At 41.6% G+C, this 26,155-nt stretch overlaps 3 protein-coding genes across 7 annotated transcripts in view; 1 reads left to right on the top strand and 2 right to left on the bottom strand.

Moving 5' to 3' along the window:
- Positions 1–387: 387 nt before the first annotated feature.
- Positions 388–8,927, bottom strand: prodha (proline dehydrogenase (oxidase) 1a). 2 transcript variants are annotated; one of them, XM_031855650.1, is made up of 14 exons: positions 8,448–8,927; positions 8,077–8,285; positions 6,931–6,965; positions 6,336–6,485; positions 6,159–6,223; positions 5,654–5,770; positions 5,417–5,496; positions 5,197–5,278; positions 4,966–5,058; positions 4,618–4,764; positions 4,065–4,240; positions 3,881–3,979; positions 3,510–3,598; positions 2,409–2,695 (listed from the first exon to the last, which is right to left on the bottom strand). In XM_031855650.1, the coding sequence occupies exons 1-14, from the start codon at positions 8,769–8,771 to the stop codon at positions 2,505–2,507; spliced, it is 1,857 nt and encodes a 618-aa protein (XP_031711510.1). In that variant the 5' UTR covers positions 8,772–8,927; the 3' UTR covers positions 2,409–2,504. The 2 variants fall into 2 exon arrangements, with proteins under 2 accessions (XP_031711511.1, XP_031711510.1); XM_031855651.1 differs by lacking the exon at positions 3,510–3,598 and having other exon boundaries at positions 388–2,695.
- Positions 8,928–9,498: 571 nt separating this feature from the next.
- srsf9 (serine and arginine rich splicing factor 9) lies at positions 9,499–14,118 on the top strand. Of its 3 annotated transcripts, none has more exons than XM_031855723.1 (5): positions 9,499–10,138; positions 11,125–11,427; positions 11,614–11,846; positions 12,903–13,075; positions 13,173–14,118. In XM_031855723.1, the coding sequence occupies exons 2-5, from the start codon at positions 11,270–11,272 to the stop codon at positions 13,422–13,424; spliced, it is 816 nt and encodes a 271-aa protein (XP_031711583.1). In that variant the 5' UTR covers positions 9,499–10,138; positions 11,125–11,269; the 3' UTR covers positions 13,425–14,118. The 3 variants fall into 3 exon arrangements, with proteins under 3 accessions (XP_031711583.1, XP_031711582.1, XP_031711581.1); XM_031855722.1 differs by having other exon boundaries at positions 11,022–11,427; XM_031855721.1 differs by having other exon boundaries at positions 10,989–11,427.
- A 720-nt stretch (positions 14,119–14,838) lies between these two features.
- Positions 14,839–26,155, bottom strand: part of sgsm1b (small G protein signaling modulator 1b) — a 12,188-nt gene continuing 871 nt past the window's right edge. For both annotated transcript variants that reach the window (XM_031855720.1, XM_031855719.1), the window contains 23 exons: positions 24,812–24,887; positions 23,842–24,004; positions 23,509–23,661; positions 23,318–23,385; positions 23,060–23,202; positions 22,835–22,966; positions 22,568–22,692; positions 22,413–22,480; positions 22,159–22,322; positions 21,893–22,022; positions 21,056–21,182; positions 20,915–20,979; positions 20,663–20,808; positions 20,415–20,543; positions 20,137–20,310; positions 19,922–19,990; positions 18,513–19,754; positions 18,303–18,427; positions 18,142–18,224; positions 17,932–18,041; positions 17,742–17,838; positions 17,460–17,627; positions 14,839–17,258 (listed from right to left, as the gene is read on the bottom strand). In XM_031855720.1, the coding sequence (XP_031711580.1) occupies positions 17,170–17,258; positions 17,460–17,627; positions 17,742–17,838; positions 17,932–18,041; positions 18,142–18,224; positions 18,303–18,427; positions 18,513–19,754; positions 19,922–19,990; positions 20,137–20,310; positions 20,415–20,543; positions 20,663–20,808; positions 20,915–20,979; positions 21,056–21,182; positions 21,893–22,022; positions 22,159–22,322; positions 22,413–22,480; positions 22,568–22,692; positions 22,835–22,966; positions 23,060–23,202; positions 23,318–23,385; positions 23,509–23,661; positions 23,842–24,004; positions 24,812–24,887 (3,846 nt within the window). In that variant the 3' untranslated portion in view covers positions 14,839–17,169. The remainder of the gene's footprint in view (positions 17,259–17,459; positions 17,628–17,741; positions 17,839–17,931; positions 18,042–18,141; positions 18,225–18,302; positions 18,428–18,512; positions 19,755–19,921; positions 19,991–20,136; positions 20,311–20,414; positions 20,544–20,662; positions 20,809–20,914; positions 20,980–21,055; positions 21,183–21,892; positions 22,023–22,158; positions 22,323–22,412; positions 22,481–22,567; positions 22,693–22,834; positions 22,967–23,059; positions 23,203–23,317; positions 23,386–23,508; positions 23,662–23,841; positions 24,005–24,811; positions 24,888–26,155) is intronic.

Below are 26,155 nucleotides of genomic sequence, written 5' to 3'. Positions count from 1 at the left end.
AATCAAAGAATGATACAACGTGTGCATGTCTGTCTGGAAGAATTTCCAAGTAAAGAGATTTATTTACCTGCAGATGACAGCATTAGCAGTGTGGGAGTGAGGATTATCCACAATGGTGAAAGAAAAGCCTCTATTGTTCCACATGCTGTGCACACTCCCTGAGGTCATATCTCATTGGCTGTGAGGAGTGAAAGAAGTCAGATGTACATTCTCCTCCCACAGGGGCTGAAGTGGTTTGTGAAATAGGCTGCTGTTGAAGACATATCTGTTCTAACAGAGTGTAGGGTGACAAATCATCTTACAAAATCAAGCAGGTCTGTATCTTCCGAAAGTATACTTAAGTGTGTAGTAATTAGGCTATTTGATGTATTCAGAGTTGGCACAGAGTAGTTGTACTGATGTTTATTTGCCATTGCGACGATATTTCCATGCTGCATTTGACCGTCTTAACTCCAGCAGCAGATCAAAGAATGCAGATATGGAGGGCGTAATGATGAACATCTTTTTTTTTCATTGTTTTTGAGAATTTTGATAAGAACACTGGTCTATCCATTGAAAAATGTCATTTTTGTTACAATGTTCTGTGTACTCAGTAAGATGGCTGGGTGATTGCATACATGTGAAACAACATATTTATAAACTGCAGTATTTACAATTATGTAGCTAAAACATGTAGTGTGTGTGCGTGAAATAAAATACCAATATACGGAGTTTGAATGTATTAAATGTATAACATATGATGACAGTGCCACAGCAATACATACATTATGTACTGCACATCTTGGAACACATTCAAGATGTCATAACTAAAATAATAATAACATCTAGCTGTACAGAGAGCACTTTTTTAGTCTCCAGATACCTGGACCCAGGTGCTGCCTCAGCTGATGTGGACTTTGGCTGAATCATCGCTTATTTTAGGTCACATCGATTTGGCAAAGGGAGCCCACGAGCTTCTGTGTGCAATGGTTGTAGTTGTTGTCATTGACGTCAGCGAGGACAACAGGATTTGTGTCACTACGAGATAACATCAGGGTCGCTATCTATCCATTCTGGGGTGCTATAGTAAACAAGGCCAACAATGGCACAAGCTGGAGTTTGTGTATCTTTTAGGCAACAATATAAATGTTGTTATAAGTGTTTAAAAACGTTGTCAGTCATGAGGTGTAACTTTTGAGTTTTCAAAGATCCTTCCCCAACAACTTCAGATATTAAGTAAATGTCCACTTCCAACATCCACAGCTGCAACAATAGTTATTTTAATGTTAACTGTATTTGATTGTGTTAAATGATTACATGTATTTTACAACTGTACAAAATATACTGTGTTATACTTAATCAGTAGTGATGAGGAAATCAAACACAAAGAAAAACATTAGGAAATGTATTTAAATTAATCAGTGCTAACAAACCTCATAATATACAAGGTGTATATAGTATATATAAGGTGAGAGACACTCCAATTTAAGCCTTCTGTTTTCTAAAATCAAACTTTCCATGTTAGAACAAAGAGCTTAGACCACACAAACCAACACTGTTAAAAATAGTTTTCAATTTTAGGACTTTTAAAAAGGGCATTTTCCAGTTTTCATTTCCAGTGCTAAAAAACATTTCCATTTAAAAGACATTATCCACGACTTTCATTCAACTCAATTGAACTTTCATTCAATTGAACTGACAGGCAGCGTGTCCTCCAACAGTTTGTACAACAGTGCAGGTATTCCTGGAGTACTTTGTGTCAGAGGGCAAAAATGAAGGTCAGCAAACAGTCACTTCCACGCTACAGGTATAGTTTCCACATGTCCTTAGCACATAAACATGGACAGTTTACAATTCGTCACGAGAGATCAAAAAGAGGATCACCTTGTTTGTGCTGTTTATCAAAATCACTGTGCTGCAAATAAATTAGCCAGTGAACTGATTATTACTTGACATCATCAATAAATAAGCTAAAACAGGGTACGATCCCCTCGGAGGAGTGAACAGTTACAAAAAACAAAACTTAGTTGTACAGTCGCTGATTGCTTCCATGTTTATCTTGTGAAAACAATCATAAGGCACTTTTGGGTGACAGCTACATGTGAGATAAACACCAAACAAAACATACAAAGAGCGGTCCTTTACCATCAACAAACAAGGGACCTATTTCAGGACTTCTGAAATACACGCACGTCACCTTTGGTAAACATACATTCATAATATACTTTTCTTAGGCTCTACAGAACAACGGCGTACTGTATATCAAAGAGGATTGCTGTTAAGAGAACATTTGTAGTTCTTTTGAAAAAAGTGCAAAGTGTGTTTAGTTGATTCTGAGGATTACGATCCCATTATTTTAGTTAAATAAACTAATTCTTATTTTGAGGCCAACATAAATCCTCACCTCCCAGCCCGACAAGCCGAGGAGGGACATGAATGTTACCCTACACACTGTACAGTAAGGAGGCAAAGCCGGTGGAATACGTACAGATCCACTACAGTTAGTAATGTTGTGGTCCTGTGACTCAGTAGACGGGCTTGTAGAAAACCTGTCCGCACAGCACTCTGCGTTTGAGCTCCGTCCACAGCAGGCTGCGCTCTCTCTGGGATCCCTTCATGAAGCCACGGTTCTCTTGAGCACGGCGAGACAAATAAGGAATGACCTCGTTGACTGGGCCATATGGAACGTACTTGTAGACGGGGTAACCTGCTTGACCTGTTTTCAACAAAGAGCAAGCAGACGTGTTTGGAATCACTGTGCGTGCCATGTCATGACTTTGTACTTAATGTCTAACATATTCTCTAAGCTGACAATAGCTTTCTAAGCTAACCTTGGGGTAAAAAAAAAAAAGCTGTAGAAACGGACTCAATGTTCAATTGAAATAAAGGTGCAGTAGATTAAAATATAATCTTTTTTGTGGTTTTGATACTACATATCAAGTGATAGGACAAGGTTAACCCAGCCTTTATACGTGTCACCAGTGGAAGGAAGGTTAGGGCGGCTACAGCATTAGTCATTTACCTTCATTTCATATTTAGATCATATAGATCATTGCACAATTATTTAAACTGCAACACTTTTTTAGAAACGAAAGCTCAGTGCCCTTAACACTGACTAAGCAGCCCCTCAGTTATTACTTTTCTGTATCTCACTTGCATAAACTGTCTTTGTCGTGCAAAGAGATGTGTGTGAGGTTTTCTTTGTTGAGTAAATGTTATTTGTGTACAACTCAAAGACTATTTTCTTAAATGTGTACCCCTAACCTACGTATTTGGGTAGCGATGTGTTTCTGCTCTGAACCAAAGTGACATAACATTTGGTAATGAGACAGTTAAGGACATTGAGAACCTGAAGTTATTTGTTCCCAATATATCTTTAGACTGGAGAGGTGATCTGTGACGTCAGGGACCTTGAGTGTTAAAAGAACTACGTTTCAGTGGAACCTCTTTGGCCACGTGACCATGTGACGCAAGTCTCTGATTCCATAACATACTGTTTACTTTTAGTAACCATGCTGAGTGCAACATGCCTAGCGGGAAGCTAATCTGGTCACACATGCCCAGCAGCTGTCCGAAGTAAACTTTATTCTCTGTGGGTGAAAGACCCATCTCATTCATCCTGGGAAAACAGAGAGAAAAAATACACGTCAAAGGGTTGTTACATAATACGAGTGTAGTATTTCACCATTGATTTCGCAAGCTCATTCTGTAAATCCTATAATTGCTGACAAAGACTACGTTTCACATCCTCATCCTCGGCATTAGTTTAAACCGTGAAGATTAATCCTTTGTGAACAAGAGGTTTTAAGGCTTTCGTGTATGTTCAAATTAAATCTGCCCTTAGCACTGCACATAACAAATGGGCTTAGGATTTTTCATGCAGGCCTGAGAGGAAACATACTTTTCGAGGGTGATTTTCACGGTGTCCTCGTTGTGAGTTGCAACCATGATATTTGCTTTCCCGCTGTGTTCGATCTCCTCCAGCACGTACTCCAAACACCTGGACAAACATCGAGGCAGATTGTTAGGATTCAGACGTTGTCTAGCAAAGTCACGAGCGGCCTTAATAATGATTGAAAACGTACTTGTGATACATCCTGTTGGTGGCCTCATAGTCCGGGTTTATTGGGTCTTCGTAGCCGATCTCTTTGGCCCTGTCCCTCTCTTGGTACATGTAGGCTCCACGAACCAGTTTGGCACCAAAGTACCAGCCCTCCCGCCGTGACAGCTCAACATCCACAGTTAAATTGTCGTAGGCGTCCTAATGGGAGAAAAAAAAAAAAAACGACACGACTAAAACCCAACAATCCTTAGAGGTCAGGGTGCTCAAGTCTATGGGTACATCAACAAGATTTAAATGGCGAACAAATGTTCCTAAATAATCAAGAAAATGATCAAAACGTGAAATTTCGAGAGCCACCTGTGACGTCTCCGTATAAAGTATTATTCAGCTTTACTGAGGCGCTTTTATTGACATCTCTTCAGGCTTTTTTAAAAATCTGTATTATATAATGATAAGTAGCAACAACACAGCATAAAGTGTGACAAAAAATATAATTTTGGTTTCACAGTTGAGACAAACAGGAAGGATTTGTGGATATATAATCAACAGTAAAAGTAATTCAGCTGAAGTCTCACCTTGAGGTAACACTGGTACGTGTTGAAAACAATTGGCTTTTCTCTGTTGAATTTCCTCTGCATTTCCAGAGCCAGTCGGCTAATAGCCGGTTGAAAGTACGTCTGCTCGGCGTCCACCATTAGCCTAACCCCGTTCTCCATGGCGTGCTGGTGAGCACAAACAGAGCACATGGTTTTATAAGGGACACGTCGTTAACGTGCAAGACAAACAGGGGTTCATCACTTAAGCAAACACAATTCAGTTCTGGTTATTTTGATTCCCTTGAACCAAGTTTGCAATTGCAATAAATTGGATTTAGATTGCCTCCGTTTACTCGATGCACGTTTATTGTCTTTGAGTATCTTTACCTTGGCCAGAACGTCCACTCTTTGTAGCATCCTCTTCATCTGCCTCCCCTCCTCGGCTGTAAACGTGTTCAACAAAGGCTCCAGGTGGCCTGTCTGCGCAACCAACACACAAAACATCAAACTGTTTTTCATCGTTACGACCGGGATAAACCTGTAATCAGTAATGTGACACATAGGGGTTGAGAGCAACACGAGGGACTCGGCCAGAGGCTTCATATTCACACGACTCACCTGAAGGTTCGGCACCATGAGCAGATTGGAGATTTTCGTTGTGTCGTTTATTAAACTGTTCCAGTCCAGCAGATTGATCGTTCTGCCAATAAGATGTGAGAAAATGTATATTAAAATATGTTAACACAGTGTTTTCCTACTGACTAAAGAGAGGTTCAAGAACCTAACTGTATTGTTGTGCTATTAATATCATGATTGCAGTAATGTGTGACTCTCTCACCCTGACAAACCCAGCTTCTCTCCAGTAAACCAATTCTCTTTGTCGTACATCGCTCCAATACTCATCTCAGTCAAGCTCTCCTGCAAATACATATTTCAGTGATTAAAAACAGATTGTTGCTTTAACAAAAGACATGACATTTAAAGTCATGACGGCTTGAACACAACTAAAGAAGATAAACAATAGATGAGGACACCAGCTGTGGATGCGTGTGCATGAGACTCGCTGAAGACATACCTGGAGTTGTTTCAGCTCCAGCTTTTGTTCCAGAACCATCACGTCAGATTTCCCCTGCTGCGCTGCGAGGAAGTTAAAAAACTGTCTCCATTTAACCAGGACTTCTGAAAACTGGAGCTGTTCAAACACAGAACAATTAATCAGCGATGCAATTATAATATTTGAATCATATTCAGACACATATCAGTGTTTTATTCACAAACGATCTCTTGCTCACTGTCAGTTGGCACATACTTTTCATTTGTGTCCTCACGCTGTGACCTGACACATCAGTGATAACACAATTATGTGAACCTGTGATTAATCAACTGGCATTGACTCAAAACCATAAAAAGATAAATAAACGGCCGGTTTATTGTGCCCATTAAGCTGTAAAAAATGGCGAATGATTTGTTTGTGGTAGAAGTCGAAGCGATGTGATTGCCAACCTAAGCCCTTCACACCGTTATCTAAATACTGAAATAATCACATTCAGTTGATATTGAAGACATAAAGTTAAACTTACAAGGAACCGAGGGCGTCCGAGAGCAGTCAATTTGATGGCAGAAAATCCATCTGTTGAGGCTCCCCCTGAAAATAATAACACATTTTATGTCACTCGTTGATCTTTATTACACGGACGTATTAGTGTTATAGTATCACTTATAATGATCATTTCTTTCACTTCCTCTCTACTACTCACCAGAGGCTCGAATGCAGTTTATGAATGTCTCCATTTGGTTGTCACATTTGGACTCATCTGCGTAGAAGTAGGTACGAGCGCTGGTGACCCCTCCACGCCTGTCCCCGAACTGATGATGGGCCTTGTACTTCTTCTCGCGATGATCAGCAGCTGCAGTCAAAAGAGGAACAGAAGTATTTCAATCCTGCACGCTTTTGTTTTGAGTACTTTACATTTATTTATTTATGCCAGAATAAATCTACCACAAGCACAAATGGCTCGTAGGAACATGCAGTTGATACATTATTACGTTACATGTTTCATAGAAAGCACGAGTAAGAGAATAACACGCTCGAGTTATAAACATCAACCACGTAACATGAACAGAGCGTCTCTTCACTTCACCCATTGGATTGGACATTTCAGACCCCACTAAAACCAGATACAACCAGTACTCTCTGGGGCGGACCACACGACCACACGACGAGACATACGGACACTGACACTTGACTAGACTTGTGTTGCATTCCGGCCCGAGCTCAAGCAACCGAAAAATCTTTGGTCAATGAAGCATGCAGTGGCTGTTTGTGCAACAGTTAAGACTACATTACATTACCTGGACTTTCTTTCTCTGCTTCAGAAACACATGCACTGAAAAAGAAGAAGAGATATTCATCAGAGGAGAGCAGCGAAAACAAAATGCATCTACTTAAAATAGGTTTAAGAAGACCATTTTAAAGGATGAAAAAGACAGAAAACATGTGTTGAGAAGAGGCCAATGTCATTTTAACCAGTCTTGCTGTGACCTTGTTATTCAGTTACGATAATGATCTCCTTTTCTAGACGTGCTTGGACAGAGAGATGCTTCAGGGGAGCAAAGAAAACTACTGTGTTCACTGAGTTGTCTTCTCCACGGACCTAACGTTCCTTTCTTTCAGTAAGTTTGGTCTCGATGAAGATCGTTTGATCATAAACAAACTTATGTTTGGATTTAGTTCAGCATGTGTATGTTTGTGCCTCGTGAGAGGATCCGTGGTTCATAAAACTGAGCTCATTTCCTCCTCAGAACATTGCGCAACACTTATGTGTTTGTGCCCCATGAAGGGACCAAACACATAACTCTAAAAGGCTGGCAGCCTTTTCAGGAGGTACATCCCCCTGCTCGACCAATCAGAGGAGAGGGGGTTCTCCCAGCCGACCAATAGAGGGCAGGCTCTATTCGGTTTGGATTACAGTCTGGAGAGGAAACATTCTGTACATTCCACCACTCACATTAACTTGATAAGAAGCGTAACGGAGGATATAACAAAAGTGAAAAGATAAGAATTGAGACATAGCAAACTATTGGCATGACACTCTGTTCTGTGTGTAAATAAAGGAGTCAGGAGATAATTTAGAGAGGGACGGCATGTAATAGAGACACAGGCTAAATTACCTGTTGGGGCTAACTGTATAATATGTACTAAATAACTTAAAGTGGATGTATTATAACGATACAGCAACAAATCCCCTTTTGTCCTCATCACCTTCCCCAGTGTGCATCTTGCTTAGAGAGCATGAGGTCATATAGCCTACTGCTTTGGAGCATGTGATCCTGGGCTGTACAAATAAACTTGACTCAACAAGGCTTGGCTTGTCTAGTTTTTGCAAGTTGCATAACTCATAAATGTCTCTTCATCCGGTGCACATATGGCACATATTCAAATTGAAACTGGTTAACTGCACCTGTTTTAAAGCATCAGTAAAACAAACATTTCCTCACTCCATTTCTTTCTTCTCGGCCTCTTCTTGTGTCAAGTCCTCTTCAACACTGTAGTCCAAAACTGCCCCCACGCCAAAGGCCTGATTCTTCCTAATGAGAGGCTTGATGCAGTTGTGATCTTCTCCTGCCACGAACTGACCGTAGAAAGTCATTTTCATCAGCTTCTCAAACATCCACTGACCGAACACCTTCTTGCACAGAGCCATCAGCTGTAAACAAAGCAAGGATGACAAGTTAGGTAATACCATTATAATACTCCATTATAAATAGGACTGGATCGAACTTGCCCGTGCTATTACGCAGTTATATATTTCTAAAATGCGTTTTGTTCTTTGAATCAAAAGGCTGACATCTGAACACAACCAACTCACCTCTTTGTTCTTTTCAACCAGGATGTCAATCGTACAGAGCTTGAAGACCAGCATACTTCGGAGCAGCTCCATGTTCCCCTTGCTTCTGTAGGCTTCCTGCGTGTTGTTGAAGTCAACGTGGATCTTATTCAACTGGATCTTTTTGGTCTGGCTGATGAGCGCCACCGGCACCGCTTCCACCACTGCGCAGCCGTCTATCGGTTGATCTTTCTCCTCCTGGCTCTTGGTGGATGCCGCCCTTGACCGACATCTTGACGCGCGTATCTTGCTGACATTGCCCGGGTTTGCCCGGAGAAGACCCGCTGCAAACTTCGTGTACGACATGGTTTCCTTATCTGAACGCAATAGCGCACACAAGCCTTCGAGTACCGATCGACAACGCCTCGCCCGAACTCTCGCTGTGATAGTGCGAGAGGAGCGCGCGCTGGGCAGTTGAAGTCATCTCGCGGGGCGGTGCGTGCCTCGCGTGCTACATAACGCTGCCTGGCATCTGTTAGTGCGCGTTCTCGTTTTCTGGACTTCAAAGCCTCTCGGAAACCCCCCATAGATGTTGAAACCAAAAACAAATGCATTAGCCTTCATATTTCACTTAGGTCGTATTTATTACAGGGCTAATTGCATTGTATCTACTCTAGCTATATTATATGTGTCGGTATCCATGGTATGTCACGCCCTGCATTTCCATTTATTTGACAATTTGAGATTTCTATTTGCAACCTTTGTTACTCCATTCAGATATTATGATAATCATGTGGTTCTCATCTGTCTAGTTTCACATTCATTGTGACAGCATTAGATATTCCCTTTTGATGCAGATGTTGTTGTTTTTTAAACTAATTGTTTTACTGTTTTGCTAGGCTCATTTAGTTTTGTTTTACCAGTAATAACTATTATATCATTATATCATTATTTCTTAATGAACCGATTCCAATTTATTTCCTTATCAGCGAACATCAATTGTGAAAGATTGAAGTAGAATTAGAAGAAGAAGAAGTGTTATGTAACTGGTTGTGTAACAACCAACCCAGAGACCTCTTCCCTTACACTTCCATAGAGAACCAACCAGAACAATACGGAGCCAACACAGAGGCGAAGTGAAGGACTTAAAGGGTCTTGGGACAGAGAATGTGAGAATGTGTGACAATTAGAAAAGAGCATGGTGCATTCTTTGATTTAAGTGAAGAGTAAGCATCAGGTGAGAGGTGATTTAATGGAGCCATTACTAGCAGGCTTACATTGATAAGAACACTGCCAATCCAGGTACACCACAGAGACGAATGAGATATCACTGTTTTGTTTTGACCAACCTGAGTTGAGGCCGCTGTGGTGGTTGATTGATATGCTGTTTCAGCAGCTGCTCTGGAGGCTCAGAGAAGGGAAGTAGGTACAACATGCTGAATAGTCTCCAGTGTTTTACAATTTACAACAGGCTTTTTTATACAGCTTAGCTAGGATTTAAAACCTTTTGTTTATGACATAATTAGGAGTTGGTATATAAAGCCAGCAACATGTTCCATTTCTTACCAGCAAAGGGCAGCAATGCACTAAACCTCACTACTGTCTGCCGGAAATACGAAGTAGAAGGAGCCACCAAGCTAACGGCTAATGTTGCTAACTAACAGGGAAGTAGCACAGCGTGCGGACTGTTAGCGTTCAATTTGCGGAAGAAGAGCCCCTACTTGTTTTGAAAGGTAACCGCACTTTGTTAATTTAAGTGCTGTTTACTAAATACATTGAATGTGTATTGCCGAAATAAGTTTATCTTCGAGTGTGAGGACAATTGGGGCGTTTTAGCCGAAACAGACTCGTTAGCCTGGCTAGCTGACCTTAGATTACCAACAAAGAGACTCCTATCGTAGTTACACGTCTTAAACTGGCTTTAACTTTCAAGCTACAAATGTCAAGCTGAACCGTTCTGCTTGAATGTTTTATGTTGCTTACTAAAGACGTAGCTACGTTGCAGAAACTGTTAAGACAAGCAACCAAAGCTAAATATAGTGAGCTAGGCAGCTGCGGGCTAGTTTAGCCGTGGCCTCGACACAGTTTGAGACTCCGGCAAAGGTTAAAAATCTGGCAACCACCGTCGTTTGCTGCCATGTTTGCAATTCAGTAAATCCGCCCTGCCGTAAATACATTTATTGTAGTTAAAATCTGAATTCGTCGGGGATATTATCAGTGGTGTGTTGCTTAAAATCTATGGTAACATATAAGGCTATAGCTCGGTGTTGCAATTGTTAGCATATTTTATTTATGAGGTAAACCATAAAATGTACTACCTTAAATCTATGGCACTAGCAGGCTTGTTATTTATCTCACTTGAATGCTGGTATATTTTTAAGTGAATACATTCAGGTGACAATACCTGAATAAATGAGTGGAGTAACATTCCACAACAAAAGCAGGTGCTTCCCTTTGGGGCACACAGGTAAATGAGTATAGACGATGTGAGTCATTTGCTAAGGCCTTTGCAGTCACATTTTCGTCACACAGTGCAGCGTGCAGTTCCAATTTAATACTGTCACTGTTTTTTTTTTTTTTAAGGTGGTTGGACATTCATTACCCTGTGTTTTATAGCTTCCAGGCTTGGATCCAAGAGGCCTGTGCCATTTGCCTTGAGCTCGTCGTTTACTCATGTCTGCATCCCTGGTTCAGATTTTACATTTTTTTCTAAATTAAGGAAGTGGAAGCAGAAGGAATCAATTTTGGATTGGAACCAGGATTAAGCTAAGGACCACCTCCATCGCTATTTGTGAAAGAAAGAAGTGATCAAGTCTGCAAGTGCCCCCGTTCTGTGTCAGCAGTACCGCTCTCTCTCGACCACCATGTCGGATGGCCGGATCTATGTGGGGAATCTTCCCGTGGATGTCCAGGAGAGAGACATTGAGGATCTCTTCTACAAATATGGAAAAGTCCGTGACATCGAATTGAAGAACAATAGAGGCACTATCCCTTTTGCTTTTGTCCGATTTGAAGATCCACGGTGAGTTTTGGGGATCTTTGGCAAGTCAAATCACATTCCCCCTTTTTGGAGAACTTAAGTTTATATGGTATAATATCATCTCCAGTAACTGGCAGCAGGAAATGGATGGAGACCGCATTTCCAGGTCTATGTCCACTAGTGAATCAAGCATACGTTGGTAAGGAGTTCTTTGCTCTCTTCTCTTAGGGATGCAGACGACGCTGTCTATGGAAGGAATGGATATGGTTATGGAGACTCCAAGCTACGTGTGGAGTATCCTCGATCATCTGGTGCTAAATTTGGCCCTATGGGAGGAGGAGGAAGAGGTGGAAGAGGAGGAGGAAGAGGTGGTGGAGGAGAAGGTGGAGAAGGAGGAGAAGGACCTAGGGGAAGATTTGGACCCCCAACTCGAAGATCTGAATTCCGGGTCATGGTGACTGGTAGGTGGACGTCATGAGTCATAGCCAGTTCATATGTCGCTCTCTTTCGTGGCATCCTGGATGTCAAAGGGGTTAGTAGAATGGTGGACGTAAGAGTCGTAGGCAGACCTCTTTCTCTCTCATAGCGGACTGGAGGACAAGGGACTAGTAGAGGACGTCATGAGTCATAGGCAGATATTTTTCTCTCTTTCATGGCGGACAAGAGGACAAGGGACTAGTAGAGGACATCACGAGTCGTAGGCAGATATGTTTCTCTCATGGTGGACAAGGGGACTAGTAGAAGACACCATGAGCCGTAGGCAGATATGTTTCTCTCTCTCATGGTGGACTGGAGGACAAGGGAACTAGTAAAAGACATCACAAGTCGTAGGCAGATATGTTTCTCTCACTCTCTCTCATGGCGGACTGGAGGACAAGGGACTAGTAAAAGACATCACGAGTCATAGGCAGATATGTTTCTCTCACTCTCTCTCATGGCGGACTGGAGGACAAGGGACTAGTAAAAGACATCACGAGTCGTAGGCAGATATGTTTCTCTCTCTCATGGCGGACTGGAGGACAAGGTGGACTAAGTGGATGAGGTCAAGTCAGCTCCTTAAGTCATGAAAAAACGAAACAGTAAACTGAAAACGGTCATGTTGGCTGCATAATCCCAAACACCGACTATAGTGACCGGTAGGTGTGATTTTGTCTTTGTATATCATTATTTCGGCCTATTTGTTGCATGCTACATGTATCTGGTGTTTATACAAGCATGTTTATATGAGCTGTAGAATGACCAACCCCTTTAAGTCTAAGGTGTGTGTATAGAAGCCTAACTTGGCCGGTCATAATAGAGCAGATTTATGGATGTACAACATCCACAAATATTGTGGTTTGCTGAAGCAATCGACCAATATTTTAATTTGAGCTTTTCAATTTAAATTACTGTTGAGTGTATACTTTGTAAAGATGCCTTAAAACCTACTAGTGAAGGTGAACTTGACCCTGCAATAATTTGCAAGTGCCAGGAAATTTAAAGCAAGCAACTAAGTTTTGCCTTTTTCCCCATTCCAGGGTTACCACCAACTGGGAGCTGGCAGGATCTGAAGGATCACATGCGCGAAGCAGGAGACGTTTGTTTTGCAGATGTGCAGCGTGATGGAGAGGGCGTGGTGGAGTTTCTTCGCAGAGAGGACATGGAGTACGCTCTACGCAGACTGGATCGGACCGAGTTCCGGTCACATCAAGTGAGTTCCAGTGATGATGAGATTTAATTGTTCTTGTACCTTTTTTCAGGTGGCGAAAGGAAAACATTTTCTAAATATATTTGTTTTCTTTTTGTAGGGCGAGACTGCGTACATCCGCGTTTTTGAGGAGAGGGGCACCCCAAACTTTAATCGGTCACGTTCCCGTTCTCGCTCCCGCTCCAGATCCCGCTCCAGATCCAGAGGTCGCTTTTCGCCGCCTCCCTTTCATAACAGAGGATCTCCCCCTGCACGCTACCAGTCTCCTCCACGCAATACTATGTCGCGCCATAGTCCACCCCCAAGGAGGCACCCGCCACAGCATAGCCCACCCCCACGTCATTACCGGTAGAAAGGCCTGCCATTTATAGAGGAATTGGGGGGAAATGTTTTGTAATTCTTCTTTTTATCTTTTTTTTTTTTTAACCCCAGGCCTCCTCGTATGATACATCATTATTTCTTTCTACATACATTCCGCTGTCATGATCACCTGAACACCCTGCTTCTCCCCACGGCCTTAAAGCTTTTTGTCTTTGTTCTATAAACACCCTTATGTATTATCTGGAGTCGGGATTGTCGAGTTTGTTTTTTGGTTTTCATTTCTTCTTAGCGATGTAATTGTAATTGTATTTGATTACAATATAACATTTTGGAGGTTTCTTTTATAAAGAAATCCTGGGTTGTGATGTCAAACCTTGACATGGGTGGTAATGTTTATTTTACAAAACAAATTACTCAATTCTGCATCTATCAGGCTGAGGGTCATACTGCTTCTTAAGCTCTTGACAAGATATTCCTTATTGTGTGTCACATTCCTGTAGCTTTAAGTATGACGTTTTTTGCCAATTCAAGAACCTGTGAAGCTAATCAATATCATAGTCCGACGCAAAACGAGTGAGCCTTTTAGAGTAGTGACACATGTCGACTGTTAGCCTCACTTGCCAGATTACTTCTCTTTTTTTTTTTTTAATGTTTGAACCGCTGACTGAGGTGGCCTGTAGGTCTTCAATGTTGTTTTTTGTTTACCAATAAAATGCAAACTTTTACTGGCTGTTTCCTTCATTGTCTTAACACTTGTTTTTAATAGATCATTACTATATTCACTGAAATGAACAGATAACCTTAACAATGATTGTATTCAAGTGAGCCAGCAAGCAGAATCACACAGCCTCAAAGCTCATTAACAGGAATATTGACACCTGTGACTTCAGGCTGTGATTTTGTTGAAGGCTAGTTCTACATTTGACAGTTAGCTGTCAAATATCTCACACTAATGATCCGTGAACACAGTATATCCTGAGCCGATTCAACATTGACATAAGATCCTGCAGCGCATGATTGAAATCTAACCTTTTTGTGGAAAGCTATGAAAGAGTTTTGAGGTCAGCTGAAAGCTGGTATCAGGTTATTAAATGTCCCTCTGTGTTCTGCCAGAACATCTCTAAGCTGTGGTGGAGGGATAGAGAGGGATCTTTTTAGCCTCATGTTCTGCTAAACGTAATGCATCTCTGCACAGAATGAGGACTGTTCTCCAGCTCTGCCATCAAAGTCACATTAAGAAGGGATCTTTTCATGACCAGTAAAGGAAATAAGTAACAGCAGCCAAAACTATTACAAAGTACACATGGACTTTCAAGTGTTGCTTAGATTTAATTTCAAAACATTTGTTTAAAGGCCAAGTGACAAACGAGGCACCAGCGCTAACCACAGAAACTGACTTTTGTATGAAAATGTCAAATGTGAAAATATACATGAGGCACATGGGATGCAAAATATAATATTTTTAATACGCAATAAATTAATTATACCAGGTGACAATTTGAGAAGACAGAAAAAACTAAAAAATATATTTATTTCCAATGGCACATTTTTATCTTTCTGTTCATTATAATCCGATAAAGCCCATATACAGACATTGTATTGCATTTAATAAATATGTACTTTCTTTGTTTCTTTTTAACACATTGTATACAGTAAATCTTCTGACAACAAACACAGCAATGCACAAACAGCAATACTCGGGCATGTTTTAGAAGATCATGTGGAGAGACATTAGCAGTGATATCAAAACACTGGTATTTAAGCCACAGTGAACCAGACATGGGTGTGCTATGGCTATTTTGTAACTGTAAATGTGGCACCAATAAATCATATTTTCTGACATACTTATGCTGGTATCTAGCCATGTAGATAGTTTTGTATTTATCTGTGGAGATTATAGGATTTAATCCTGAATGTCTGCGAAACACATCAGATTCACAGACCTTATTAGGCTTTATTAGACCTCATCAAACTAATTTAAACAATGACATCAAGGTCTCCAGCGCATTGTTTCTGGAAATACACTTTGCCTATACATGTTTGTTTTCAGCTGAACAAATGATTAACTTCCACTGTATTGGATTAGCAGCAGAAGATTCAGTGGTGTAAACATACGCACATAAAACCAAAATGATCCGCATGGCTACATACTTCTGACTAGCTACCACTGACCTGACCCTTTATGTAATAACTTGACCCTCTGGCACTTACTAGACTGTGTAAACCTGATGAGGGCTTCAACAAGATCAGTCTAAGCAGCACTGTAATACAGCACAATACACAGAAACTGTGTGAGCAGGTGTACAATAGATAAGTCTGGGGACCATTTCAGTCGAGCTAAAAAGAGAGCCCTTCAAGGAACTGGAGGGCACCGGATACAATTCAACAAGCTAAGCATAACAGGACTGCTCTTTCAAATGAATTGATGAAATAGGTGAGCTCATCAAGGTGGAGGCTGCTCTCTGTGTGCACACTAGCTTTACAGGAAACGAAATGTAGCCGAGGAAACGTGTCAAAGCTAAAGTGAACCCATGATAAGTGTTTAGCAAGCAGAGCTCTTTTTCAACAGGTACAGACATGGAGATCTTGAGGTAATAATGAAGAGAAATGCACAGTTACTCCAGGAAATATCAACAACCACTGTAAGACGTGTTGCCAAAAGTTTGGGCATATCAAAATGGACTAGAGCGTGTGAAAGACAAGGCAACCAAGACCGGCAGGCCAAAAAAACATTAAACTGATCTCAAAGTGAAAGAAAAAAGAAGAATGCTTCCCTCACTGCCACCCACTTTAAGTTTACCACCAGCTCAAGATGAACCACCATGGCAGCTATTGCAATGCTGCAAAGAAGTAGAATCCGTTAGGAAACTGCTGAATTCGTCAGCCTGAGCGGCATTGCGTTATTTAAGGTGAGAAGAATGTGATTGCCCATTTTAACCAGTAGAAAGAACCAGTCTGCACAGAAAAAAAAGTGAATCAATGCATAGAGGAGGTCAGAGATAGAAGTAGCACAAAGTATGGCAGTTTGGTAACGGAGGAAAGAGCAATACATGTACTGTATGCAAACTATGTGCAATCATGCAGGACTGCACGGGGTTCACAGCTCCGGTCTGGATATCCTGCAAGCGTGTGTGCATCAGAGGCAAGCAGAGGAAGAGGACCATCGAGGCTCAGAGAAGCCCGCATGAGGTCCTCGAAATGGCTTTTGAGAAGCAAACCACACACACGACGTGGACACAACCTCCTCTAATGTACCTCTAACGTTTACAAAACCAAATCATCCGATAATGCCAGACATTATTATTACTGAAATATATTCAAGTGCATCACAAGATGTTTAAACATGTCAGCTACAATTTCAGCAAAAAATAATAACAATATTGAAAATATATTCAAGTGCATCACGAGATGTGTATAACTGAACAAAATCAACCTTATTAGAAGAACAATACAGTGACACATTTGGTTGCTGTATCCCTGAAAAAAACAGCTCAATTTAAGGCAAAATAAATAACATCCTGAAGCATTTTCATCAAGGGTACATTCACTAGGTGAACATTAACACTTTCAAAATAAATTGACTGGCAATAATTGCATCTCCTGAATATAGAGAGGGGCAACTGGAAAGAAGTCTTAAAATAATGACCAGTATACGTACCAATCACTGCATTTCATTTACATGTATTCCTTTCCTCTTGAATAAACTACTATTGTGTGTGGTATCTTAAGACAATTAAGCACAGAGAAATGTGGGAGCAGCAGCAGAGGCGGCAGCATCACTTGTTTTCTATGAGCGTCTGCACTTTGTTGACCAAGTCTCGAGCCATCGTCAGGACCTGCGGAACGTTGTGTCGCTCTGCCATTTCTGAGAAGAGAATTTGAAAATCTTTGTCACATACTTTGTAATATTTATAATAATCAACAGTTTAATTTCCCCTTGATACTGAGCGAGTGGAATTTATATTTTGAAAGTATCCTACATTATCATAGCTGGAATATCATCTTAATCAACTGGTTTACTTCATTGGCAACATGGTTTCCGCCGTATTGTCTCGTCTTTTCTTACCATTAAAGAACTTGATGATGTCCGTGAAGTCCATGTTATTTTCTAGGATGATGTCTCTATACATCTCCACAAGTGCCAGAGCAATGAAGAGCACAAAGTGATCAGAGGAGGTGTACGTGGCGGCCCAGATTGTTTCCCACACAGAGTACACGTCATCGTACACCATTTCTGTGCAAAAAACAAACAGAAATAGATGAGATTACGTTCAGTATCACGTTATACAAATTGCAAAATTCTCATTAATGGACAAGCAAATGTCATGACGCCTGCGTTTGCGATCACCTCTTTTGAAGTCAAGTAGAAACCAGCGATAACAGAAGTAGAAGTGTGTGTAGTCTCCATTCTGCTGCATCAGTTCAAACAGCTCGGAGTCCAGGATCTATTAGTATAAAAATTAAATGTTATCTTTGTTTTACGGCTTTTGTGTATATGCATGCGTGCACACGTGTCGGTGCACATAATAAGTACATGCCTGGATAAGAGAACGCATATTGGCAAAGTGAGAGTCCATGGCACCGCCATGTGGAAAATTCTGGTTCATCCTCTTCATTAGTTCAGTGAAGCAGTTAAATGCCATGACCTCTGTGAAGCACACACATAAAAACAGAGAGTGACTATTAGCCATTCATGTGCATTTAGGCAAAGTGTATAGTGATAGAGTCTGCAGAAAAGTGTCACTGACCGTCGTCTAGGATAACCAGCAGGGGAGCCAGCAGATCGCACATCCCCTGGACGTAACCTGTATCCAGATGCTGCCACACGTAACTGCAAAGTTTTTTTCAGACGTTATTGTTTTGGGTTGAAGACAAACGTCAGAGACATTAAGCATGGCGACACATTTACCTGCACATGATGTTACGCAGCTTCTCCAGGTTCTCAGGAGTGAAGTACCAGCATGCTCTGTCACAACGTCTGACATCTTTGTCGATGCGGTGTAAATTGATCAAGTACATGTCCAGTGTTTCTTGCTGCAAAAAAAAAAGAAAAAAAGAATTCTGTTAGCACGTGCTTATGATCAAAAGACGAAGTGTTTCTGTCATGTGTAATGCTTACGGAATAGGTTCGTTCCTCTGAGGATTCGTCGTGTTTGGCGTCTCCTCCCACCTCTGCTGACTCTTCTGGTTCAGTGAGCACATTCTCCATCTCAGGCTCCTCTTCAGAAAGGCCCAGGTCGGTGCCCTCCGGACTGGTGTTATAGGCTGTGTCCAGATGGTGATCTAGGACAAGGTCCTCTGATGCCATTTTCTGTCTTTGCGCAAGGGGGACAGGGGGAGCAGCGAGACCTGCCAAAGGCCTGGCCTTCATATCCTCAGAGGTCACACATGTCCCTGCAGGAATGTCCTCCATTTCCAGGGCCGAGGGAGAGTCATCTGAATCTGCTGTGTCTGGAGACTGCCGAGAGTGTGACGATATTGAAAGGCTGCCCCTAGATGCTGACTGGAGAGCATTCAGTACTTGTCTGACAGGTGAATTTGAACCAGGTTTCTCAAATGGAAATTCTGCAGCTCTGTCTTTTTTGATTCCAGCCAAATCACTAACTGTTCCTTCAGCGTCCTTTCTTTCTGGCTCTGTGGTACGGGCCTCTTTTTCAGAAGCCGGCTCAGGTTTTTCAGAAATCGCCGGCTCCTTTTTTTCACCCTCTTGATTAGTATCTTTTTCTGCTAAAGGCGGACATAGTGGCTCCACTTCCAGATCTTTGCTCTTGTGTGCTTGAAAAGTCAAGGTCTGCCCGAGTGGAGGTGCTTGGAAATATTCATTATGAATCTCTGTTTCTAGCTTCAGAACATTAGTGCTCTCTGGAATACTTCTTAAATTCATGTTTGTGTCGACTGCTTTTAAATCTTCAGATTTCTCAGATTTAGTTTCTTCTACTTCAGGTTTTTCTTTCGATTCAGATGTCTCTTGTAACTTACTGATGATTCCACATTCCTTAACCATCTCACCTTCTGGAACTTTCTCCATCTTTGTCTCTGAAATCTCAGCTTTGGCTACTGGGTCCATTACATCCTCACCTCCGGACTGTGATCCAGTTGTAGGTTTTTCATGTGTGACTTGTGATGCTTCTGACTGCTGAGAGGTTGCAGCTCCAACAGCTGACTCTGTGACAAGAGGGCTGTTTTCTGAATCCAGGCGTTGATTTGACAGACTTGGGGAGGAGGGGCTGCTGGAGGGAAGTCGTGGGGTGTCTGCAGTGCCACTTGGGGTGTCCTTCAGTGGACTACTTTGCTGTGCTTCTCCTTTTTTAACCCTGGCCTCAGTCTCAATCTGATCCACTGTCTCAACCGATTCAATTACCTGGTAACCAAAGGGAAGTGGTCAGCATGCGTTTTGTGTCCCGAAGCAGTGAAATAGACAAATGTTGAAGAATTACACTCGTGTTTTTACTGCAAAACATTTTCTAAGGCATACTATAAGTTTGAAGACCATTGATCATTGCTGTTTTGATGCTCATGAGAAATTACCCGTGTGCTGCTGCTGGAATCACTTTGTGAGTGGGCATTCTGTTGATCTGAGCTGCTACTTAGAGACGACTGCAGTGGAGAAAAGCATCACACGAGACAAAAAGCAGAATTGTCAACTTGCTTGGAAATGTCTTAATATTATAAACAGTTCCCTTTCAAGTTTTCATCATGGTTAACATAACGCAGGACATTTTATGCCAAAAGGTCAAACTTGCATCTGTACTGATGGTGGAGTCCCGCTGCACTGGCCCTCTTTCCACACTGGCTGCGGTCGAACATCTGGCGAGGGCCTCAGCATGTTTCTCCCTCTCCCTCTGGAGGACTATGGCCTCACAACCCTGCCACTCCTTCAGAGTCTGCTCATACATGGTCCGCATCTGCTCATCAATCTGAAACATAACCCTTGTGTTAACACAGATGGAAGCATCCCCCGTGGTGTACATGTCTACTTTACAGTCTTATAATCATAAAGTCTGACAGCACATGGAAATACCTCTAGTCTGCATTTCTCAGTCATGGTAAACTGGTAGTGTCCCAACAGGAAGGGCCAGACCTCTTTGCGTAATGAAGGAGCCACACCACCGAAATACACAAGCCTGTGTATCTCCTCTTGCTCATAAGCCTGAAAAAGATTAGGTCTTGGTATTAATTAATGCTGACTTTTTCAAAGAACCATTCAATACTGTAATGAATTAAATCCAAAAACAATCTTATGGCCTGGTGTTTCGCTGTGAATCTTACAGAGCTGTCCTTGAGGAACCGGCCCCAGACCTCCACAGAGAGTCCTCCTCGGGCATTACAGGGCACATCAGGGTCAACTATAGTGGTGTTGACCAGAGCAGAAAGGTGCGTACGAACTGTGGACATATGACGGCAGTATGCGAGCCCTGGAGAGGACAGATGAACGTTTTCACATTGACAAGGAAGTTGTTTCATCAGGGATTTAATTATTCCCCAATGAATCAAAGTTAATCGACAGTTGTTTGTACTTACATCCATAGAAAGCACGGGAGATTATCTGGTACTTCATGGTGTCACAAAGGAGCTTTAAGGGAGCCCTGGTAGGAAAGGAATGGCAAATTCAACTGGATTAATCAGAATTTATCTTTGGGCCTGTCCCTGGGAAATACTTACCTTTCCTGATTACAGCCGTTTGGCAGAGAGCCATCAGAGGAGCCATTCTGTGAGCAGGAGGAGCACGAGGACTTTCTGGGCGTCGGTTGCCACAAGTTCACGCCCTGGTCCATCAGCTCCAGGGCCACTGCACAGCATGATAGTCCTTATCAGTACCGTTGCTACTATCGTCATCAGAGTTAAATAAAACCAGATGAAATTCCAATAGTTTTGGACATAAAAGCGCATGTCTGCAAATAATAAGAAAGACGTAGAAAAAATGTAGAAAGAAAAGATGGAGATGGAGATGGGGATGTTGCATACTTAGCACTTATTGTATTCATATTAGTTTGTTGCACTTATTGTATTCATTTGTTTCTGCACTGTACTTTTGCTCTGGTTTATGCTCTTAGATGCTTGTTTAAAAAAGGAGATGCACTCATGACTTCTGGTGACTAGTAGTTCTTTTGAATACCTATGTTGAATACACTTATTGTAAGTCGCTTTGGATAAAAGCGTCTGCTAAATGACTGTAATGTAATGTAATGTAATGCATACAAATTACTGTATGTCATGCAAAGTTGCCTTATTGTTGTTGGGACTATAATGTGAAATGGACACACAAGCACTAGATAGGCAGGACAAAGATATGAAATGTATCAGCTTAAAATTAGAGATAAATTAATTAGAAAGATGTACATATATGATATATGCCGAGGGAAAACAGATTTATCTAAACTGAAATGGTCTAATCTGTAAATCAGTATTAAGAGAGTAATGCAATCGTAGATCTAATCTCTGGTGATGTTTTATTAGATTAACTCAGGGAGGCAGAGCAGGACAATTAAAGACACTTACTGAACTCCATCTGAATGCCAGGAAAGATGATCCGAAACACATAATCGGTCGCTTCATCATCTTCCTTATCGGATACAGAATCACATGAGCCGTGTGGACTCCTATTTCGCAGTTTGGGGAAAACCTTACCCTGTAAAATGGAAAGGAAATGTTTTGCCGAGGATTGTCACAACAGATTGTAGCTGTAGGTAAATGTAGCATTACTGCAGAAATGATTGGAAATAAGGTGCGACAGAAGTATTTTGTTATCCTCTGTTCATGCTGACCTTTCCTCTCTGATTCCAGAGCGGTGGGTCCAGCTGTCCGTGAGGTAGCAGGCCGGTCTCCAGGCAGGTCAGAAACTGGAGGAGGTGGCCTCCTTTGGGGAAATGTAGAGGAGGTCTCTGGATCCCATCCTGGCTCACCAAAACTACTGTCCCACCACTGTTCACTGGAGAAATAAACAAAATATTAAAAAAAGATGAATAACTCTTTAAACTCCTACGTTGGGTGCTTAAAACATTAAAAGGGGATACTTCACCTTGCTGATGACAGTGGAGATACACAATCTCCTCCAAACGAATTGTCATAGCATAATCCCAATAAACACTGAAAGAAAGATGAGAAAATAGGAGCCATTGAGTTAACTATGCAAAAACAAGTTTGTTTTCATTGATTGGGTTCTATTGGCCTAACCTTTTCTCAGAATCTAGCTCTCCCACATTGCCATTCATCAGCTGATTGGGTGTCCATTTCAGTGTCATGACGTCTGCAGTTTGATGTAGAGAAAGGTAGCCTGGGATGGCCTCCATGTCATCTCTCTGCAGACACAAGTAAGAGCTTTCAAACCACAGCATGTCTGCCATACAGATGCACCCAGGTCCCCGGAAAATAAACAAGCCTCTCTTAAAGGACTGTGTTATTGTTGTATTAAAAGATGTACTGAAACAGAAAAACACGCACCGGCTGCACCAGCACATTGTTCTTCCCAAACAGAAGTGTTGCTCTGGAGTTTTGGTGGAGTGATTCAACATAGTCCCTCACCCACATCAGAGGGCGATCATCCATGCTACCACTGGACTGTCTCTTCTGGATCTGGTACAGGTTAAGAAGACATCAGATATATTACACACAGTAGTTTATAGATGACTATTTGAGAAAAATCAATCAAAGCCTTCACTATCTAACCAGGGCAGGCCGTCTCGAGGGTGAATCCTGCCGACAGTGGCCGCTGTGGATGCGATGCCGCTGCACGAGCTCGTCAGCAGATGGGTCCGTCCAGAAATGGTCTGCAGTCTTAACTTTGGTGTACTCCAAAGCACAAGGGCCGACTGTGAAACACGGTTAATTAGTTTAAAGTCGTTCAGATATGGAAAGTTAGTACAGTAAGGCAAAATAAGGGGTTTCAGTGTGGTCCATGTGCAGGTTAGTGTGGTTTATAAATACCCAATAGAGATGCAAGAATTGGTCCATCCACAAGATCCATCAGCATGGCTTCTTTCTCATAGAAGGCACTGCAGGACACAATATTTAGAACATTTTATTTAGTTCTTTTATTTATTATTTAGTATTGAACGGAGGATATAATCTTCTAGAGTCTGTGGCTTATAATTGCATTGAATGATGCATAACAATACCTGCTGTTCTCCACCAAGTACACGACAATCTTGTCTAAGAGCTTTTCCATCAGTGCAGTTCGGATCCAAATGTGTTTCAGTGCCTGCGGGGAGAGGTTGGCCAACTTGGATTGCCGACTGCGGTCATTACTCAGGGAAGAATTGTTCTGCTTGCTGAAAAACAGAAGAGAGACCTGACTGATGAGATGTCTGTATAGGTGGTGAGAGTGGAACATACGTATAGGACAGGACGAGGTATTAGGATGCATCATTGCACGTAAAAGTAGAGTAATACGGGGAAAGATGTACAATTTTGTGTCACTGGCCTCGCACAGGCAGAAGTTGACTTCTCACCTGTTTTCGATGAGTTGTTCCACCTCCTGGACCTTGTGGCAGAGTTCCTCAGCAGGCGAAAAGCTTTTTGCCGCCTTCATGAAGAGTGCTGCAACCTTGTTACTGCAGAGCAGACCTGCAATACGTCGCTTCAGCCCATGAAGAATGCAGGCCTCCACTACAGCTACACACACAGACATACACAGAGTATTAACCATTATTTGATTGCGATTCTTTTTCAATAAAATGTTGTTTATATTTTTGTGTCCTCAAGGTAGAATCGCTTCACTTGCCTTTGAGTTAGTTTTTATTTCATGAGCGAGGTATAATATCCTCTTTGTGAAAGCCTCAAGTCTTCATATGTTTTTAGTATAAATAAACGGTGATAAGCAAGCACAGGTGGCACAAGTAGAAATAGACTAAAATCTGCCCAATACACCGTTGCTAGGATATGAGGGACGTGAATCACACACGCCTCACTCCTGGTTAGTATCAACGCCTTTGAAGAGTGTTAGTGTACTTTAGTACATAACCATCCATCCACCTTATTAAATATAAATCAACATGATGACTAATAGCATTATAAAAATAAATTGCTTGAACAGACTGTAGGGAACCATTTGTCATTGTGATGATGAACTCGTAGTCGGTGACGACTTGACACGGAATGATGTCAACCATCTTCACTGTACATGTCAATGAGGTTGTAACAACTACTGTGGCTTAGTGTTCAAATACAGCATGTCCTGTGCTATTATCTCTGAAACTAGATACACAACGATTTTAGGCACAAAACAAAATGATGCTACAAAATGACTCTCTCTTATTTACTTTGTCTCTCCCTCGTTATAGCCCCTATGACACCCATTCCTGACGTAGTGTTAAACATTAAAGCTAATGGAACAAGGCCTTGAGCATGTACCCTGAATTTTGGAACACCCTGACTGGGAAAGATGTCTTATTGTGCACTGTAATCACAAAACACATTTACCGCAGAAGGATATGATGTGGCTGCTGTCTGCGTGCACAAATTTCCTCGTTACGGCCTCCTCCATAATTTGTTTCACCTAATAGAGAAAGGTACACGATGAGACAAGACTTAATCTGTCTGACACAGTTACATAAGGTGACAGGGAGTCCAAACAAGAAGCACAACAGGAAGCAATGGGAGAATATGTTACAATAGGTTATGATGAGGAGTGGTGCAGTCCCACAACACATTCATGAGGATAACATACAGACCAAATTATTAATTTATTGTATAAACTCATCTGTCTGGCTCATTACTCAACATTTGGCATGCCCTCCCTTACCATCTAGGAACACCTTTTAAAACTATAACAGATGCATTTAGTCCTTTTGTTTGCTTGAGCATGGAAAGAAAAGCACGGAAACCCTGAGGTTTCCCTCCAGACACAAATGGATTTTGTTCTTGACACCACGACTGAGATGCATCGAGCAGGCACTATCAGAGAGTATATATTTTCTTCTGGTATTGTCACAGTGTATGATCGTCCCTGTCGGGTTCATACACACATCTTAATGTTTATAACATAATGTATACATTTGTATTTTCCAAGCCAAGAGATAACCTCATAAAATGTCAGTTCTTTTAACTGGCTTGTTGTCACTTCTGTCATCATCAATCAATCAATACAATTTTAGAGATTGACATTTTACTGAAGTAGTGCTTGTTATGTACCTGGAAAAATTATGTTCTACAAAATATTTATGTGTGTTGATAAGCAATGCAACACTGCACAGTAAAACTGACTGAATTGAATGTGATGCTCTGTGCTGTGAATGAGAGAAGAGCATACTGTAACAGTCTTGTGCATATTGGAATTCTATTGTATCAACATGAGACCAGAATCCCATAGTTGCAGATGAGATGTTTGATGGCCACAACATGTTTGGGTCCCTGTTCTTCATGTGGGAAAAAGAACCAGAAAAGTCTGCTGAACTAAAGATCGAAATGCTATAAATATAATATTTTAGTCATATCTATGTATCACAGCTGAGCCCCTCCTTGCTGCAGGATCTAGCACCAGAGACATGGATGTTTGAGAGGCAATGAGTCACAGGTGAGGGGGAGCAAGGACACGATAAGAATGGAAGCACCGGTCCTTTCCAGCAATGAATAAAACATCCTGTTTTTTTCTCCCCAGGGAGTTGCATTTCATTTACCACTAAAATGCTAATGAAACAGAAGCAAAGGTCACACCTTTAAGATTTAAAAAAATAATAAGATGGTGTGTTATAGAAAACAGTTTAACCATGATTTCTTCAGAGAGAGAGAGAGAGAGAGAGAGAGAGAGAGAGAGAGAGAGAGAGA

The sequence above is a fragment of the Anarrhichthys ocellatus genome, unplaced genomic scaffold, assembly GCF_004355925.1.
Source record: "Anarrhichthys ocellatus isolate YVR2014 unplaced genomic scaffold, GSC_Weel_1.0 scaffold16, whole genome shotgun sequence".
Lineage (NCBI taxonomy): Eukaryota > Metazoa > Chordata > Actinopteri > Perciformes > Anarhichadidae > Anarrhichthys > Anarrhichthys ocellatus.
The sequence above is the reverse complement of the archived record's forward strand: the minus strand, read 5'-3'. Positions and strand labels throughout refer to the sequence as shown.